Source organism: Equus quagga, unplaced genomic scaffold (genome assembly GCF_021613505.1).
Source record: "Equus quagga isolate Etosha38 unplaced genomic scaffold, UCLA_HA_Equagga_1.0 146_RagTag, whole genome shotgun sequence".
Classification (NCBI taxonomy): Eukaryota; Metazoa; Chordata; class Mammalia; order Perissodactyla; family Equidae; genus Equus; species Equus quagga.
The window spans coordinates 9,288,686-9,308,344 of NW_025796728.1; the positions used below are offsets into that span (position 1 = coordinate 9,288,686).

The following is a 19,659-nucleotide window of genomic DNA, read 5'->3' on the forward strand; positions in this document are numbered from 1 at the left end:
AATTAGAGCAGAGTTACTAATTTAAAAGAAGACAAGTCTAATCTCTAAAGTACTGTTTTACCGTATAACACCCTCATTCCTGTGGACAGAGTCAGTTATGATGAGCAGTTTGCCATCTCAGGAGGCGAGGACACCTGAGAGCAGCAGCGCCGGGTGGAGCCAGATTCTGTGGGACTCCAGTAACATCAAAAAGGGTGATCTTCAAAACCACAAATTGAGGATTCTCAACTCTTGGTCCCTAATTAATTGGAGTATGTGGTCAGGAAATGTTGGTCGTGCATGAGTGAGTTGGTGCTGTTTGGGACCAACTCAGTACTTTAAAAATAAAATGCAATGTATTGAGTGAGTTTTATTTTAGATAAGTTTGTTTAAGTGACTTGTTCTTACATATTTTGTTTTCTTTCTATCTGTGAACTCAGTCCTTACAACAATCCTGTTAGGTAGTTGTTAGTTCTGTTTTATTTATGAGAAAACAGAGGGTCGGAGGAGAGAACGGGCCCCAGGGCACAGAGTTGGTAAGTGACAGAGCCTGCATTCAGTGCCAGGTCTTCCAGGTACCAAAGCTAGTGCTCTTTGCATCACATATATGATTTCAAACAAAGGTACTTCATCATTTATTCCGCAAATATCCTTTGAGCACCTATTATGCCAAGCACTGAAAAAGTTCTAGTAAAAATGAGGGGACTGTATGAATGTAGGCATCCAAACCTGGGGTGCTGGTATATTCTAGCAACAGCAGATTGGATTGGTGGAACCAAGTGGGAGGAGGCAAGGTCCACCTCATGAAAGGCCTGTGATGTCATACTAAGGTGTTTATCTTCGGCAAAGATCATTAAGTGGGAGTGAATTGATCATGCTAGGTTTTAAAAGTGTACTCCAGAACAAAGGAAAAGAATGTGGAAGACGAGGCTGAGGTGGGGAGATCAGCCAGGAGGCCAGTTTACTGGTCCGGGTGAGAGCTTTGGAGCATCTAAATGGGAGAGTGGCCATGGGAATAAACAGGAGCAGATGATTGGAGAGACGTTGTAGAGAATCGCTTGGCCTTGGCAGGAGGAATGCTGAATTTGAGGCACCTGTGCTTCATTTAATCACTCCATCATTTATGGGCTGGACTCTAGGAGGTTCATGTAGGACTGAGATATGATCCTTGCATGGTGGAGTTTAGGTATATGGGGGAGAAGGGTTAACCAAAATTCTGCTGTAGTGTAGAGAGTGCTATAACTAAAAGTATGAGACTGCTCTGGATTGAGAAGTGACTGGGAGAGAAAGGAGTGGGGACCCTGACAGTAGATAACTCATGAAGTCAGACAGTGAAGGGGTAGCTTGAAGCACAACACTGAGGGGTTTGCTCATTTGTTTTAGGATTGGGGAGATTCATGCATTTTTAGGCTGAGAGAAGTGAGCCAGTGAAGCTGGATTGAAATGGGGGTCATATAACATATAACATATAACATATAACAAGACCTTGAGGCAAGGTCTTGGTGGCAGATTAAGAGCCTGGGGTTGGGGCTTAGCCTCCCAGTTGGGTTAGAGCGACTTTGAGACTGGCCAGATGCTAAGAATCAAGACTAGGTGGAATTTAGAGTTGTGGGAGTTCTGGTTTTGTATATGCAGTACCTCGCTAGGTTAAGAATGAAGAAAAAGGAAGAGGACGACGGCAGTTGGCAAAGGTGGGGAATGAGAAAAGAGAGCCAATCGACTGTGATCTTAAAAGCCACCTGTGAAATGGAGAGGACAGGTGGGAGAAGGGATGGGAAGACCTGAACCTGTGCACTCAGTATCTGACTCCATTCTCACCACAGTCCTCTGTGAGAGGACAGTTTCCCCTTGTACCGTGGAGCCGAATTCTAACTCACAAAAGCCTGCATGGAAAGGAGCAGGGCCAGGCGGAGGGGAGTGTCAAGATGCGCCTCCTGACCAGCCGCAGGGAACTGAGATGGGATAGCCAATGAGGAAGTTCAGTTGAGCACAAATGGAGGGTGACTATTTAGGCAATTCATGAAATTGAAAAGGATCATAACAGATGGTTTTAGTCACAAAATGAATGGCTTTCAGCCTTAATTATACACTTTAAGTGCTGATGACAATTAAATAATTAGCTTTTATCAGAAGTTACAGTTTGTTTTCCAAATCCCAGTCTCATTTTCTTAGAAACAATTTTTACTCATTTGTTTACTGTTCTAATTGCATTAGGGCAACCAGCTGAAGGGGCTCAGCCAATCCAGTGTAAGACATACTGATAAAATCAAACCTTTCTTTACAGTGCAAATCCAGAATTTGTAACTCAGTGGCCTACCTCTTGATTCATATCTGCACGATTCTCTGTCTGAAATATCTGTGCATGAATTTATACCAACTGAAAAATCTACAGCATTAACACATTCTTTTGAATCTACTTAATTAGTAGGCATATTTTGCAGCTGTGTGGTGTAGGCCCAGCTGAAGATATTTTGGTGAAATTTAGAATAAGAGCGATCGTTAATGAAATTGCTCAGGTGCAATTTTTTTAATTGAGTTCATAATAGTTTACATCATTGTGAAATTTCAGTTGTACATTATTTCTTGTCTGTCATCACATGGATGCTCCCCTTCAGCCCCTGTGCCCACCCCACACCCCCCTTCCCCTGGTAACCACAGATGTGTTTTCTTTGTCCATGTGTTTGTTTATATTCCACATATGAGTGAAATCATCAGGTGTTTGTCTTTCTCAGTCTGGCTTATTTCACTTAGTATAATTCCCTCCAGCTCCATCCATGTTGTTGCAAATGGGATGATTTTGTATTTTTTTCTGGCTGAGTAGTATTCCATTGTATATATTTACCACATCTTCCTTATCTAATCATCAGTCAGTGGGCACTTGGATTGTTTGCATGACTTGGCTATTGTGATTAGTGCTGCAGTGACCATAGGGGTACATATGTTACTTTGGATTGTTGATCAAGTTGTTTGGGTAGATACCCAGTAGTGGGCTAGCTGGGCCGTATGGTAGTTCTATTTTCAGTTTTTTGAGGAATCTCCATACTGTTTTCCGTAGCGGCTGCACCAGTTTGTATTCCCACCAGCAGTGTATGAGGGTTCCCTTTTCTCCACACCCTCTCCAACATTTGTTATTTTTAGTCTTAGTGATTATAGCCATTTTAACAGGTGTAAAGTGATATCTTAGTGTAGTTTTGATTTGCATTTCCCTGATGATTAGTGATGTTGAACATCTTTTCATGTGTTTATTAGCCATCTGTATATCTTCTTTGGAAAAATGTCTGTTCATATCCTCTGCCCATTTTTTGATCGGGCTGTTTGCTTTTTTGTTGTTCACTTGTGTGAGTTCTTTATATATTATATAGATTAACCCCTTATTGGATATATGATTTGCAAAAATTTTCTCCCAATTGGTGGGTTGTCTTTTGATCCCAGTTTCTTTTGCCTTGCAGAAGCTCTTTAGTCTGATGAACTCTCACTTGTTTATTTTTTCTTTTGTTTCCCTTGTCTGAGAAGACATGGTATTCGAAAAGATCCTTTTAAGTTCGACGTCAAAGAGTGTACTACCTATATTATCTTCCAGGAGTTTTATGGTTTCAGGACTTATCTTCAAGTCTTTGATCCAATTTGAGTTTATTTTTGTGTATGGCGTGAGATAATGGTCTACTTTCATTCTTTTGCATGTGGTTGTCCAGTTTTCCCAATACCATTTATTGAAGAGACTGTCTTTTCTACATTGTATGTTCTTGGTACCTTTGTTGAAGATTAGCTGTCTGTATATGTGTGGTTTTATTTCTGGGCTTTCAGTTCTGCTCCATTGATCTATGTGCCTGTTTTTGTACCAGTACCATGCTGTTTTAATCACTATGGCTTTGTAGTACATTTTGAAGTCAGGGATTGTGATGCCTCCAGCTTTGTTCTTTTTTCTCACTATTGCTTTAGCAAGCCGAGGTCTTTGGTTGCCCCATGTGAATTTTAGGATTCTTAGCTCTATTTCTGTGAAGAGTGTCATTGGGATTCTGATTGGGATTGCATTGAATCTGTACATTGCTTTGGGTAGTATGGACATTTTTAACTATGTTTATTTTTCCAATCCATGTGCATGGAATCTCTTTCCATCTCTTTATGTCATTATCTATTTCTTTCAATAATCTCTTAGAGTTTTCATTGTATAAGTCCTTCACCTCCTTAGTTAAATTTATTCCTAGGTACTTTATTATTCTTGTTGCGATTTAAATGGAATTGTATTCTTGAGTTCTCTTTCTGTAAGTTCATTATTAGAGTCAGAAATGCAACTGATTTTTGTAAGTTGATTTTGGACCCAGCAACTTTACTGTAGTTGTTAATTATTCCTAATAGTTTTCCAATAGATTCTTTAGGGTTTGCTATAGATAAGATCATGTCGTCTGCAAACAGTGAGAGTTTCACTTCTTCACTTCCTATTTGGATTCCTTTTATTCCTTTCTCTTGCCTAATTGCTCTGGCCAAAACCTCCAGTACTATGTTGAATAAGAGTGGTGATAGTGGGCATCCTTATCTTGTTCCTGTTCTCAGGGGGATGACACTCAGTTTTTGCCCATTGAGTATGATGTTGGCTGTGGGTTTGTCATATATGGCCTTTATTATGTTGAGGCAGTTCCCTTCTATGCCCATTTTGTTCAGAGTTTTTATCATAAATGGCTGTTGGATCTTGTCAAATGCTTTCTCTGCATCTATTGAGATGATCATGTGGTTTTTATTCCTCATTTTGTTAATGTGGTGTATCACATTGATTGATTTGCGGATGGTGAACCATCCCTGTGTCCCTGGTACAAATCCCACTTGATCATGATGGATGATCTTTTTGATGTGTTGCTGTATTCAGGTTGCCAATATTTTGTTGAGGATTTTGCATCTATGTTCATCAGCAATATTGGCCCTATAGTTTTGCTTTTTTGTGTTGTCTTTGTCAGGCTTTGGTGTCAAGAGTTATGTTGGCCTTGTAGAATCTGTTAGGAAGTGTTCCATCTTCCCTAATCTTTTGGAATAGCTTGAGATGGATAGGTATTATATCCTCTCTGAAAGTTTGGTAGAATTCCTCAGGGAAGCCGCCTGGTCCTGGGCTTTTATTCTTTAGGATGCTTTTGATTACTCTTTGAATCTCTTTACTTGTGATTGTTCTATTCAGATTCTCTATTTCTTCTTGATTCAGCTTTGGGAGGTTGTAAGAGTCTAAGAATTTATCCATTTCCTCTAGATTGTCCATTCTGTTGGCAAATAGCTTTTCACAGTATTCTCTTATAATCCATTGTATTTCTGTGGTATCTGTTGTTATTTCTCCTCTTTCATTTCTAATTTTATTTATCTGAGCTTTCTCTCTTTTTTTCTTTGTAAGTCTGGCTAGGGGTTTCTCAATTTTATTTATATTCTCAAAGAACCAGCTCTTTACCCTCATACACTGCTGGTGGGAATGCAAACTGGTGCAGCCACTATGGAAAACAGTATGGAGATTCCTCAAAAAACTAAAAGTAGAACTACCATACGATCCAGCCATCCCACTACTGGGTATTTATCCAAAGAGCTTGAAGTCAGCAATCCCAAAAGTCCTGTGCACCCCAATGTTTATTGCAGCACTGTTTACAATAGCCAAGACGTGGAAGCAACCTAAGTGCCCATCAACAGACGAATGGATAAAGAAGATGTGGTACATATATACAATGGAATACTACTCAGCTGCAAAACAGAACAAAATCATTCCATTTGCAATAACATGGATGGACCTTGAGAGAATTATGTTAAGTGAAATAAGCCAGCGAGAGAAAGATAATCTGTGTTTGACTCCACTCATATGAGGAATTTAAAATTATGGACCAAGAACAGTTTAGTGGATACCAGGGGAAAGGTGAGGTGGGGGGGTGGGCACAAAGGGTGAAGTGGTGCACCTACAACACGACTGACAAACATTAATGTACAATTGAAATTTCACAAGATTGTAACCTATCAATAACTCAATTAAAAAAAAATTGAAAAAAATAAAAATAAAAAAAATAAAAAGAACCAGCTCTTTGTTTCATTGATCCTTTCTTTCTATTGCCTTTTTTGTTTCAATAGCATTTATTTCTGCTCTGATTTTTATTATTTCTGTCCTTCTGCTGACTTTGGGCTTTGTTTGTTCTTCTTTTTCTAATTCAAATAGGTGTAGTTTGAGATTGCTTATTTGGGCTTTTTCTTGTTTGTTAAGGTGAGCTGGTATTGTGACGAATTTCCCTCTTAATACAGCTTTTGCTGCATTCCATATGAATTAGTATGGTATGTTTTCATTTTCATTTGTCTCCAGATATTTTTTGATTTCTCCTTTAATTTCTTCAGTGATCCACTGCTTGTTCAATAACATGTTGTTTGGTCTCCACCTCTTTGCCCTTTTCTCAGCTTTTTTCTTGTAATTAATTTCTGGCTTTATAGCATTGTGACCAGAAAACATGCTTGTTACTATTTCAATCTTCTTAAATTTATTGAGGCTTGCCTTGTTTCCCAACATATGGTCTATTCTTGAGAGTGTTCCATGCACACTTGAGAAGAATGTGTATTCTCCTGTTTATGGATGGACTGTTCTGTATATAAGTCCAACTGTTCTTGCTTTTCATTTAATTCCACTGTTTCCTTGTTGATTTTCTGTCTAGATGACCTATCCATTGATGTGAGTGGAGTGTTGAGGTCCTCTACTATTAATGTCTTCATTTAGGTTTGTTAATAGTTGCTTTATGAACTTTAGTGCTCCTGTGTTGGGTGCATAGATATTTATAAGTGTTATTTCTTCTTGATGTAGTGTCCCTTTGATCATTATATATTGCCCCTCTTTGTCTCTCTTTACCTGTCTTATCTTGAAGTCTACTTTGTCTGATATAAGTATTGCGACACCTGCTTTCTTTTGTTTGCCATTAGCTTGGAGTATCGTCTCCCACTCCTTCACTCTGAGCCTGTGTTTGCTGTTGGAGCTGAGATGTGTTTCCTGGAGGCAGCATATTGTTGGGTCTTGTTCTTTAATCCATCTCACCCTTCTGTTGTCTTTTTATTGGAGAATTCAATCCATTTATGTTTAGGGTGATTATCAATATATGAGGGCTGAATGCTGCCATTTTATCACTCGTTTTCCAATTCTCCTGCATTTCCTTTGTTTCTTGTCCTGTGTATTTTGGTCTACCAATTGAGTTATATAGTTTTTTATGTTATGTTTCTTTGTTTTCTCCTTATTTATTATTTGTGTCTCTGTTCTGCTTTTTTGTTTAGTGATTACCCTGAGGTTTGTATTCAAAATCTCGTGGATAAGATAGTCCCTTTTCTGATGGCCTCTAATTTCCTTAGACTAAACAGATTCAGTCCCTTTCCTCTCCCCCTCCTAAGGCCTCAGGTGCACTTTTGATTCACACTGGATGAACCTAACTAACATTAGAAATTCCCAGTCCAGTGTCCCATGTTGCCACACCTGCCCATTTATAAATCCATGCTTTGTAAGAGTGTGGTTTTGGTTGTGAGGCAGACCTAGCAAGATACCTTACATAGAGGAGACATGATAAATCATTTTTCATGTGATTAGGTTGAAAGGGACTAGTTTTGTGGCCTTTGGGCAATGACAAAACCTTGTGACACAGAGTCTTGCTGTAAACAGGTTATGCCTCTCAGGGGAAACATCAACTTTTTTCACAACTATACTAAAGAACCTATTAATATTTAAGTAGATTTCTAAAACTCAGCCATGGAATTAATTAAAATGCTCAGATTAGGAAAAAACATTTGATAAATTTTTTTCTTTTTTAGATTTTATTTTTCCTTTTTCTCCCAAAGCCCCCCAGTACATAGTTGTGTATTTTTAGTTGTGGGTCCTTCCAGTTGTGGCATGTGGGACGCCACCTCAGCATGGCTTAATGAGCAGTGCCATATTGGCACCCAGGATTCGAACCAGCGAAACCCTGGGCTGCTGAAGCAGAGTGTGTGAACTTAACCACTCAGCCACGGGGCCGGCCCCACATTTGATAAATTTTAACCTTCTTATCTAATTTTGAAGAATTATTTATCTTTGCATTAATACAAAAGTGGGGGGATTATGTTATATGTCTGAAGGATAGAAACTGTCCGTGATACCAGTGCTAATGGATTTTTAAAAATTAATCCATTAGGGGGCTGGCCCTATGGCTGAGTGGTTAAGTTGGTGCGCTCTGCTTCAGCAGCCCAGGGATTCACAGGTTCGGATCCTGGGTGTGGACATGGCACCACTCATCAGGCCATGCTGAGGCAGTGTCCCACATAGCACAACCAGAAGGACCTACAACTAGAATATACAACTAGGTACTGAGGGGCTTTGGGGAGAAGAAGAAACAAACAAAACAATTAATCCATTAGGATTTAGACTTGTATATAAAATGTATCCTTAAATCTTAATACATCATTCTTTGTATTAAAGCAGGAAATAGAGGAAAGAACAAACATTTATGAACGCCTTCTGCATTGCTAGGCCTATTTTAGGCATTTTTACAAGTATTCCTTAATTATAACACCCTCTGTAAAGGTCCCCATTCTTCAGCCATTTTACATTGAATCAAGAGGAAGGCCACTGAGTTAGAGATGCTGGATTCAGGGTGTAAAGAAAAGTTTGATTTTATCAGTGTGCCTTACACTGGATTGGCTGAGCCCCTTCAGCTGTTGCCCTAATGCAATTAAAACAGTAAGAAATGAATAAAAATTGAGGCTCAGACAGATTTGATAATTAGCCTGGGCTCATACGGTCCACAGGTGATGGAGCCTAGCTTCAAACTCTGCCCTTTCTACTGTGCTCTCCCTCAACGTGAGCACTTACCTCATGGACACAGATGCACATGTCTCTGAGGAAGGATTTAACCGTCTCTCCCAATCCTTTTTCTTTTCATTAGCTCTTTGACTATGAGCTGTATTAATTGCAGCCTGTCAATATAGAGAACAAATAGACAGTAGAGGATGGAAGAAAAGGGTGGCAAAAGCCACAACACCTTTGCTGAGCCTAATGATCTTTTAAGAGAATTTAAAACACCCACATTAAGAAAAAAATTAACTTACCCTTGGATTTATGTTTAGGAGCTAGGTTGTTAACTTTTGAGACGTGATAACCTAACTAATGTGATGAGTTAAAATCACGTTCAACAAGAGATGATATGTTATTAACGCCCACAAAACATTTTTTCATTCCAGTTACGATACCAGAAGTGCTTGGTAGCCAGGCCGCCTTCACAGAAAGTTCGACCACCTCCTCCGCCAGCAGACTCAGTGACCAGGAGAGTCACAACCAATGTAAAACGAGGGGTCTTATCCCTCATTGACACTTTGAAACAGAAACGCCCTGTCACAGAAACGCCATAGCTGCATATGTTAAAGGATTCTCTACTATTTACCTGAAGACTGAACAGCTACACTAAAGAAGATGAACTGATGTCTGGCCTTCCGTTCAGTTGCTGATGCTTTGTCTTCAGAGAATTTATTCCTAACCAGTGTTAGACAAGCATGATCTCTCGTCTCGCCACCATCATGTGATATGAAAAGAAGCATGACTAATTTTTTTTTGCTGTCAGTAAGTTACATCATGAGCAGTGGAAGGTCTTTTTCTTATTGTAAATATCGTGAACATTGTTTCACACACACAGAGAAGGATGTGGCCACACCCCTCCTAGTGAACTAATCCTGAGTCCTTGGAGTGAATGACGTCTGAGGTAGTGTCACCATCGTCTTGACTGGATCTGTCACAAGCAACCTTTAAGTCCTACGGCACTTCACCCTGTTTTCAACGTTGGAGTAGATGCTGTGTACCAGACACATTTGAATTGCTGTAAGGATAGGATGACCAGGTTTTGTTTTCATTTTTCATAAAATTGAACCTCTAGGTTGACAAAATTGGCTGTTGGCATCAGTACGGAAACAAACTGGCAGCTTTCCTTGGCGAGCTGTTTGACACATGGACACCATTTCATGTCTACAGCTGTTTGTGGGATGTTGGGGGAAAAAAGTGAAACTTCAAAATCGAAAAACAGACTAAATTTCAGAAATCAAAATCAAACAAAAATAGCCTTTCTTTTCAGATGGTTTTCAAAGTGATTATTAAGAAAAAGAGATTAACAAAATCATAACGCATTTCGGGTGGGACATTTTTCAAACTTCTGCCTTATACTGTACAATGCAGCTAGAGAATTATAGTTCACTATGGCCATTCTCTACTTAAACAATATTAAAATGAAATGCTCCTCGTCAGCCTTTCATCCTTAGGAGTTTGATAATTAGCCAATATGCAATTTGGAGTTGAGGACGTACCATTTCTATTTTAGATCTCCACCACCACATTATTTTGTTAGTCCACCGCCTAGGTAAGCATCTGCTAGGATCCTGCATCTAGCTCAATCTTACCCTGATGCTTTTTGCCCAGAAAGCTGTCTCTCCATCATGTATAGTCCATGGCAACAAATTACATTAAATCGAACCTTTCTTGAATTTTATGTATTTAATATTAGAATTTGTTGCAACTCTACTAGATATATTTTTAAATTTGTATTTTTTTCCATTTTATTTCCAAGATTTAAAAATTTATCAGAGCAAAATATACATAGGAACAATGGACTGTTTAACAAGGTTCCCAAAAATAGCACTTTCCTGCTTCTCTCTCTATAGATAAAGGAACTTAGCTGTAGAGATTACATAGGTTTAGACTCTTGTTGACATTGTTGTTTTAAAAGGAAGTTGCTAAGGAGATCAATCTAAACACTGGTCTTGTTTCCTTTTTAATGTCAAAATTAGCATTTTATAACATTCAGTTATAACAGTAATGCTCTATGTTAATCCACTTTTATGTACTTGTCAAAATGGTTTCCACATTCTTATCACATTTGAGCCTTATAAGATAGAGAAGATACTAAACACATTTGAGAAATGAAAATATGAAGTACCAAGAGGCTCAGTCATTTAGCCTAAGATCTCATGAAAGTTAGTGAGAAAACCAGGACTAGGGCTCACACTTCCCAACTCTAAGTTATGCTGCTTCCACACCAGCCAGCAAGAGTCTTTCTGGAATTACTCCGGGCATATCCAGCTGTTGTCAGGAAATCTTAGGATTCCCTGTATAAGTAGGGCAATGTGTCCAAATTACTCACGCAGTGCTGTCAATTACAAGACGCTTGCCCTCTCAGTCCAGCACTGTTTTCCTGCTGTGTGCCTCAAACCAGTTGTGGAGGACAGGATTCTACATGCAGTACAGCTGGTTCAACCCACAAGATTTTCCGGGGATGTCACATATGGTAGACATAATCCTAACTCGTGATACTTCGCCACCAGGGAACGTGATGGAATGACTAGGTGGCTTCCTCCCTCCGTCCCCTCTCAGAATTCTGGAATTATTTGCTAGCACCCTAGTGTTGTGACAAAAAAGATGACACTCTAGAAATGAATTATACTTCTCACCAGCCTATATACTGTTCTCTCTGAAGTAACCAATACCATCGTAAGAAATTATTGCATTAGGAAAATCCTTACTGTGCCCTTTGAAAGCTGTTCACAATTCAATCCTGATGATCATTCATCTTGATCTCCACAGTGAAATGTTTGAGTGTGATAAACCTCAAAATCCTGAACAAGTCATCCACTCTTGTATTGGAACTCTCTACTGTTCGTTTTTCAAGGCATACATTTATTTGTTTTCAGGATCAAGAGTACTGAGCTAGCTTTAAGTAGCAAACTGATTTATATATGCAATTATAGGATGCATTAAGATGAATGATAGCCTTTACATATTGAAAACTTTACTGCAGATATTTTCATTTGAAAATAGCTTTGCATACTAAATGCAATTAATTTTGTAAAATTAATTATGTTAAACAGTATGTTCAGACACTTCCTGCCATGGCCAAAAAGTACGTATGAGAGTCCGTGTGTCTTCTTCTGTGAAAGGGTGCCAGTGTGTGACCTGATGACGTAGTGAGACTTCAGTTATCTATGCATTCTTTATATCTGTGATTCGGTAAACAGGCAGCCATGTTCACTATGCCTTGGATGTCTTATCATTTTTTTAATTAATCTGTTAAATACAGCTTAAAATATTTTTATTTTATTTATTCTATTTTTACTGAAATATACTGCATTATTGTGTTAATGTATTATCTTTACTGGATATTATCTCACAATGTATCCAGGCCTAAATAATCTCAGTGAACTGTATACATTGCCTAAAAGGTGGTTTTGTAATGATTTATAGTCACATTTTTATTGGAATATGTAGAAGACAAAATGCTTACAGTTCCTTTTATTTTTTAAAAGCAGCTAGATAGACGCAGACTTGCCACCTCATGTCTGTGCTCCTTGGCAGCATCAAGGGGAATAGCCAACATGCCTATGGCTAGAAACTTTACTTTGCAAACTCAAGCACTGCCTGGTGCTTCGTTTTTATATCCTTCACGACACGTGTGATCTCATCTGAAAGACACATGTCCACATGCCCTCTGTTTCCCCCTGGATATAAGATTACCCATATCTAACTAGGACCATTGTTTTTTGTTTGTCTCTGTCTTATTGCATGAAGGGACATTAGACCCATTTCCATTAAAATAAGTTCTTGGTGATAAACTGTTGGCACTGCTACTTTTTAAAAAGTCCACTTTCTGATTTTATGATAGACATTTGTAAGGCGATCCTACACGAGATTGGTTGCTAGAAGCCCTAAATCTTTCCTCCTTTGCTTGTATGACACACTCATTTCATAAGTGTTGCAACACAAATTCAAGATTTTGTAAACCATAAGAAAAACATTTCCCTAACTGATATTAGCACAATTTAACTAGTAAAATCATTAGCACTCTAGTTTGCCAGGCTGACTTAACATAATACAGAGCTAACGTGTGTTATACAGCCAGTAAAATGAAGTGAGTTTATTTCAGCTTCAGGGAAAAGGTCCTGCTCACACTTCATCAGTGAGAACACTCCCCTGCCGTCAAAGCAGCTTGTTTATCCCAAGAGAACATTTGGTTTTGCTTTCTGCCCCTTTTGCTGTTGACCACTTTTACACATTTTAAATGTAATATGTTGTGAGAATAAACTTAGCTGCATAAAATGTTTGGCTCATTTATCTGACACCTCAGTCATATATCTCCAGGAATACAAATACCAGTTTAGTGTCTCCACCCTAGTCATTTTATTTTCAAATTTTTCTTACCTCCAAGTTAAAATCATTTTAGTAATGTCAAATTCTGCTTTGATTGCATATTTCCACCTGGTAAGAACTAGAAAGTAACTTTAAATTTTGAGTAGTTCGAGCCCACCCCCTGGTGGCCTAGTGGCTATGTTTGGCCCACTCCACTTTGGCAGCCTTACTTTGGCCCACACCACTCATCTGTCCGTGGCCGTGCTGTGGTAGTGACTCACATACAAAAAGAGGAAGACTGGCAGTGGATATTAGCTCAGGGAGAATCTTCCTCAGCAAAAAAAAAAAAAAGTTCATCACACTGTCCTCATTTGGTGATCAGGAAGGACAGCTGGCCTTCTGGACACAGAGGCCTGTTTCGTCACCATCTTGAGGCTTGTGTGAACAGTTTTTCTAGTATTAAGATAGTCTGTCTTTCATTTCCTTTAACAACTTGACATCAAAGAATGAAGGACAGAGTTGTACAGGCACTAAATCCAGAATGAAAGGTAACTGGAAGACTCAGTTGAATCTGGTTTAGTTTAAGTATGAGACATGGAGGAAGAGAAACAATCTAAAGGATGTACCCATTTTCTGTTCATCTTGCATTTCCCCCAGTAGTTTCTCTCTTTTACTCTGTCAAAGGCAGTTACTCTCAAGGAACAAAATTTCATTTGGTTTCAGATATTATAGAGTGGTAATAATTTCAGATAAAAACCTGAATTTTCTATTGGAGTATCTAAATACTAGTAATTTCATTGTTTTAGATTTTTGCAGCACTTTACTAAGTTCAAGAAAGAAAAATGTTGGTGTAATCAATATTCTTCTTCATTAGAATTCTCGCATATTGTTTTTATCCAAAGTATTTTTCCCTTTTTACTCTACCAAAGTATTTAAATAATTGCTCATGTCCTTCTTAGAAGATTCTTAAAGAAGAAAACTGCAAGCTTAATTAATGAATGGTTTAATTCAAAATCCCCATACGCTTCTAAAGAGAAAAATAATTTAGCAACAAGATGCATGTTATGAGATACTGAAAATCAGTGGCTGAAGTTGTGACATGACACGAATCACATGCTGCTATAGAGATCAGAAAAACATGCTTGAACTATTTCTAACAATGAGAGTTTTCTTTTTATAACTTACACAGAAAATAAAAATCTCAGACCTGCTACTGTTGGACAATGGAATACTTTTCAGCCTCAGGCAGGAGGAAGAGGACAGGAAAGGGAGAAACGATTCCTGGGATAAAATACCAGCTCTTCACCAAACACAGTTCAGTTCAGCTGCTCTGGCCCCCTAGGGGCATGGACTACTCTGAGCCAGCTAGAGAGTGGGAGTAAGAGGAAATTATAATTTTTAGAGCAAAGAGATATATAGTTTTTGATTTTTGAAATGAGTAAAATAAGGTGAGCATTTAAAACATTTTTGTACTTTTTAAGAGTTGTAATTAACATGAGAATTCTTTTGGGATTTAAAATATAATAAGCCTGGTTCAAGTATAAAAAGTCTTGTTTCCTTCACTGACACATTTTACTGATAAATGTAAAATCTGAAGCTTAAAAAAAATTTTTACTACTAAAATTCATTTTTAAATTTTCACTTCAGGTGAGGAAATAAAGAATAAAATACTAGAGCTAAAACAGACCTAAATATTCATTTTGAAGAGGATAATATTTTACTATAATCATGCTACCTGAATTGAACGTGAGAAATTTACATAATGTGTTCAACACAACTGGATTCTGAAAACGGAACTTTAAATTCAAACTGTATGAATGTGTCTGTGGACATTTTTAAAAAACAATAGGATTTATAGTTGTAACTTATTTGATTTAATGTCAAACAATTTCTGCTGCCATGATGAAAAAAAAATCAATAGACCCAGAAATGATCATCATACCAGTTCTTGGTAGGCAACTGATAATACATTCAAGATGAAGTGACTTTTAATATAATTAACATAGTGTTACAATATATTTTAATTGTGCATCAGAAATCATTTGCCAAAGTTAGATTACTGTGTGCCATTTGAAATGACTTGTAGATTTTACTGTTTCACCTGATCTTTGACTAGAATTGGAAATTTTTATAGGTTTCTTCAACAATAGGAATCATTTGTGTTCAACACTTTTGCCTGTTCCTCAGAGTTATTACTGTTTAGATGGAAATTTGCTTACAGTCACTTTTTACATCAGTCTTTGTCATAGATAGAAGAGAGCTGGCTATTTTCAGTCTGCTCAGGATCCTTCCTGGACGCTCTTCCAATGAGAAACAGTTTTCACTCTGTAAACAGACGTCTGAACTACCCCACCTGGAACTCCGCAACTTCCTGTTCTTCCTACTCACGCTCAGTCACATTACAAAAACTCCTATCTGTTTAAAGGTATTTCGATATTTAAGGGAAAAAAACCAACCTCGATGGTGATTGAAAATATTAAACCACAACTGACTAGACGCTGAAGAGCAATCTAAAGTCGGTGAGAGAAGGCCAGCATCATCTTTTCCTTATCTATCTATGCTTTCTGATATATTGCCTCGCACATTAAGTTTGAAAAGAGGTCTAAGGCAGATAGTGTTTCCCTTCCAGAAAAACTGTTGCAGCTTTCATTTAAAACTGGTGTCCTAAGTCCAGACTGAAAGCTAACAGCTGATACTGAGTCCACAACTGGACAGTCTAGAACAATCAGCACTGAGCTGTTGAAATCTCTGAATTCTGCTTTGCTTAATCGCCTACATTATTCTCATCTGTCTTAATTCTCTTGAAGGTAATATCACATTTAGAAGATACTAAGTGACCGAAAGGATGAGTATCTTGTGCAGGGATGTCTAACTTTCAGAGAAATAGCAGACTTTGAACAAAATCAACTGCTCTTGACCGCTGTAAAAAACACAAGACAGTCAAAGCCATGGTCGAGAACGCCTGGGCAGGGAGGAAGATAAGTTTTCTTTAGGCTTTTCCCCTCTCCTGGATAATGATGGTGTAGGAAGGTAGCCGGACACAAGAGTCTTGGGTGCACCCCAACGACAGTAAAAATGTTGAGTTGGCATCTGAGCTCTGGTCCCTTGAGGACTTGGAAATGGCAACATTACTGGAGGCAAAACAATCTCTACAGGTTTCAGAGCAACCATTTTGTCTTCTGGTCGAGGTCTTAGGAAGTTTGTCGGCCGTTCATACGGTCTGGAGGAAGATGTGTTCTTCATAAGTGTAGGCACTAAAGGATTAGTGGCAGGCTTGTTGGATTTTCTGACCTGTGTGGAAGAACCCACTTGAGTTACATTTTTCTGTTGAAGAGATGTTTTGGCTAATGTCTCTGACTGATTAGCATTTGCATTAGTTTCTCGATTCAGGAACTCAGCAATTTTCATTTGGATGCCATTACTGTCAGTGGTGGAAGTTTTGGGGAATGATATTTTTGATTTTTTCTTCTTTTTCTCCCGTTTTGAAGATTTAGCCAACTCAATCCCATCCAGTAGACCCTTTGCTGCAGCGCGGGCCAAAACATCTTTCACAGACACTGTCTCAGATGGGTCCCGCTACAATTAAAGAAGCAGTTACTAAATGTGGGAGTTAGCTATTACTGTTTATATTACAAATATTTATCAATGTTTCAGTAAAAATAAGAGTATCCTTATTATACTAAAAGAAATCGTTTTTAGATCTTTGTTTCTAAGGTATCCCTTAAGCCTCAGCAAATGACTTTTTTTGTGCTTAAATTCCCCATTTGTGAACCTGATAGAAAAAAATTACAGAGCTTATTTCTTGCATATAAAGCAAGGTGAACTAGATGTTGACAAAGTGCATGGAGAGGTGGGAGTGGACAGCAAGCAAGGGAGGAACACTCAGGAGAAAGTATAAAGATAAAAATAGGGATTTTTTTTTGCCACACGGTAATAATTCTTTTTCCTCCCTTTGTCGATTATGAAAATAAGCACACCATTACAAAATGTTCACAAATTCCTAGGTTCCTTTTATGAGGCTTTGTTGTTTCTTAATTCCAAAGTATGCCATGGATTGAAATTTTTTTTTCCTTACCTCCCTTGTTAGAACAGAAAGAAAACAACCATTGGTAATTTCAGATGGTTCCATTCTAAAAAATTTATCAGTAGACAGATGTATTTCCTTTAAGGAGCACAGTGGCAGGACGGGAGGACTAAGTCTGCAGGAGATATGAGCAAACAATTCACAGTTAGGATGGCTTATTTGCCAATCGAGGGGAACAGTAAATTGCAACCAATTTTCTTCTGTTAGGTTTTTCACCAATCATGTAAACAAAAATTCCAAATAAGGATAAAGTGCTGAAGAAGTATAATACTGTTCTAAATTTAAAAGTCCCATATTTCATATTAACTCATAATTTATTCTTCCTAAGTTCTCCATCTTTAAACAACTAGGCCAAGAATACCAACCTTCCAACAAATTAAAATCTCTTCCCTGAGTCATTAATATAACAAAAAAGGCTTCCATTATCAAAGCAGGTAAATATGTATAGTAATCACAAAGGTATAATCCAAAATATCCTTTACTTCCACATGTTGTCAAAATACAAAAAGTATAACTTCCTTCTTTTGGCTACTTTTCCACAACTACAATATAGACATGAGTCGCTTAATGACGGGGCTGTATTCTGAGAAATGCATCATTAGGTGATTTCATCGTTGTGCGAACATCATAGAGTGTATTTACACAAACCTAGATGGTATAACCTACTGCACTCCTAGGCTCTATGGTACCAATCTTATGGGATCACCATCATCGGTGCGATTTATCATTGACTGAAACACATAACTGTGTAAAAATATGACCTATCATTTTCACTACATTATTCTTACCAATCACTTTTTGAGTATTAATGGATGAGTTATGTAGTGTTAAAGAAAGCAAGTACGTAACAACAACAGAAAGACTTTGTGTCAGAAATATAAAAATCTCTAATCACTAATATGTTTAAAATAAAATTCTGGGGGCTGGCCCCGTGGCCGAGTGGTTAAGTTCGCACGCTCCGCTGCAGGCAGCCCAGTGTTTCGTTGGTTCGAATCCTGGGCGCGGACATGGCACTGCTCATCAAACCATGCTGAGGCAGCATCCCACATGCCACAACTAGAAGGACCCACAATGAAGAATACACAACTATGTACCGGGGGGCTTTGGGAAGAAAAAGGAAAAAATAAAATCTTAAAAAAAAAAAATTTCAGTTTTTAAAAAATAAATAAAATAAAATTCTGGTTTTTATATTTAATTTCTCCTTCAATAGTAAGTGGTTCATTTTTAAATAATTCTTATATTCCCATACTTTTACAACTAAAATATATTTAATCAAAGCAATAAACACTTTTCCACATAAATTAAAATACCAGGAACTCTTATTAATAATTTTGTTTATTCTAAAATTTAAAACCATTGTAAGTTTATATTTATTAATTCATTATTTGCTTACTATGTGCAAAGCACATAAATAAAATATTAATTCTCTTAAATAGTTTACAATTTAGTTGGAGAACCTAATTGGTTTGCAATAATATAAAGAAGACCAGCCATATAAAAATTGCATAAGAAATCCATTAAAACAATGAAGACCAAATAAGAATGTTGAGGGCAAGTAGAGACAAAATTATGTAGGAGTACAGAACAAGGTGCAACCAACCCTAGCCAGGGGAGAGAGCAAATGTGGGGACTTCACAGAGGAAGCGGCAGCAGTACTACATCTTGAAGAATGAGTAGGTTTCCAATAAGGTAAAGAAGGCGATTCTAGACAGAAAGAACAGGAACAAAAGCACATGTGTCATGAAAATGTATGTTCAGGGTACAGCAAGTATTTCCATGCGGCTGGGGTATAAGGTGAGTAAGGGGATGTAGAGGTCACTTAGGATGCAGGCAGACACACATGCCAAAGAGTCTGGCAAATGGTGGTACTTCATAAATGCTTATGCTGAACTAAGCTGAAATGTAATAGCTGTGGGGCCAGCCTGGTAGCGTAGTGGTTAAGTTCGTGTGCTCCACTTTGGCAGCCCAGGGTTCACTAGTTTAGATCCTGGGCACGGACCTACATACAGCTCATCAAGCCATGCTGCAGTGACGTCACACAAAACACAGGAAGACTGACACAGATGTTAGCTCAGCAAGAGTCTTCCTCAAGCAAAAAGATGAAGATTGGCAACAGGTGTTAGCTCAAGGCCAATCTTCCTCACCAAAAGAAGGTGAAGAAAAAATATATATATATATAATAGCTGTGTACATTCTAAAGGCAAGAGAGCTAGTTGCTCCTATCACCAACCTTGTAACCAACAAACTGAATTTCTGAAGCCTATTCATATATGTTCCCCACACAAATAGAAATTATCAAAGAAAAATTATTTACTTATATATTAGGTAGAGAATACTCTCTGATAATTCTGAACAATTTAGAAAATATTTAGCTCCAGAAAGTAAATATGAAGGTTGGGATTTTTTTTTCAGTTTTAATTCACTGATACATTCCTAGAACCTAAAAGAGTGCTGAGTACATAGTAAGTATTCAATAAAT

The 19,659-nt window shown here is 37.9% G+C and overlaps 2 protein-coding genes across 13 annotated transcripts in view; one reads left to right on the forward strand and one right to left on the reverse strand.

Moving 5' to 3' along the window:
• LOC124232924 (amyloid beta precursor protein binding family B member 2) overlaps window positions 1–13,066 on the forward strand; it is a 364,177-nt gene extending 351,111 nt beyond the window's left edge. For 7 of the 8 annotated variants that reach the window (XM_046649840.1, XM_046649839.1, XM_046649841.1 and 4 more), the window contains one exon: window positions 9,175–13,066. In XM_046649840.1, coding sequence (XP_046505796.1) covers window positions 9,175–9,342 — 168 coding nt within the window. In that variant the 3' untranslated portion in view covers window positions 9,343–13,066. Of the gene's footprint in view, window positions 1–89; window positions 348–9,174 lie in introns of those variants that run through there. The other variant, XM_046649842.1, reaches the window with a different exon arrangement.
• A 2,000-nt stretch (window positions 13,067–15,066) lies between these two features.
• LOC124232926 (putative methyltransferase NSUN7) overlaps window positions 15,067–19,659 on the reverse strand; it is a 37,546-nt gene continuing 32,953 nt past the window's right edge. For 3 of the 5 annotated variants that reach the window (XR_006886941.1, XR_006886940.1, XM_046649844.1), the window contains one exon: window positions 17,172–17,295. Coding sequence is in view for 1 of the 5 variants with exons in the window: in XM_046649850.1 (XP_046505806.1) it covers window positions 16,037–16,672; window positions 17,172–17,295 (760 nt within the window). In the remaining 4 variants the exon portion in view is untranslated. Of the gene's footprint in view, window positions 16,673–17,171; window positions 17,296–18,396; window positions 18,885–19,659 lie in introns of those variants that run through there. The other 2 variants (XM_046649850.1, XM_046649845.1) reach the window with 2 other exon arrangements.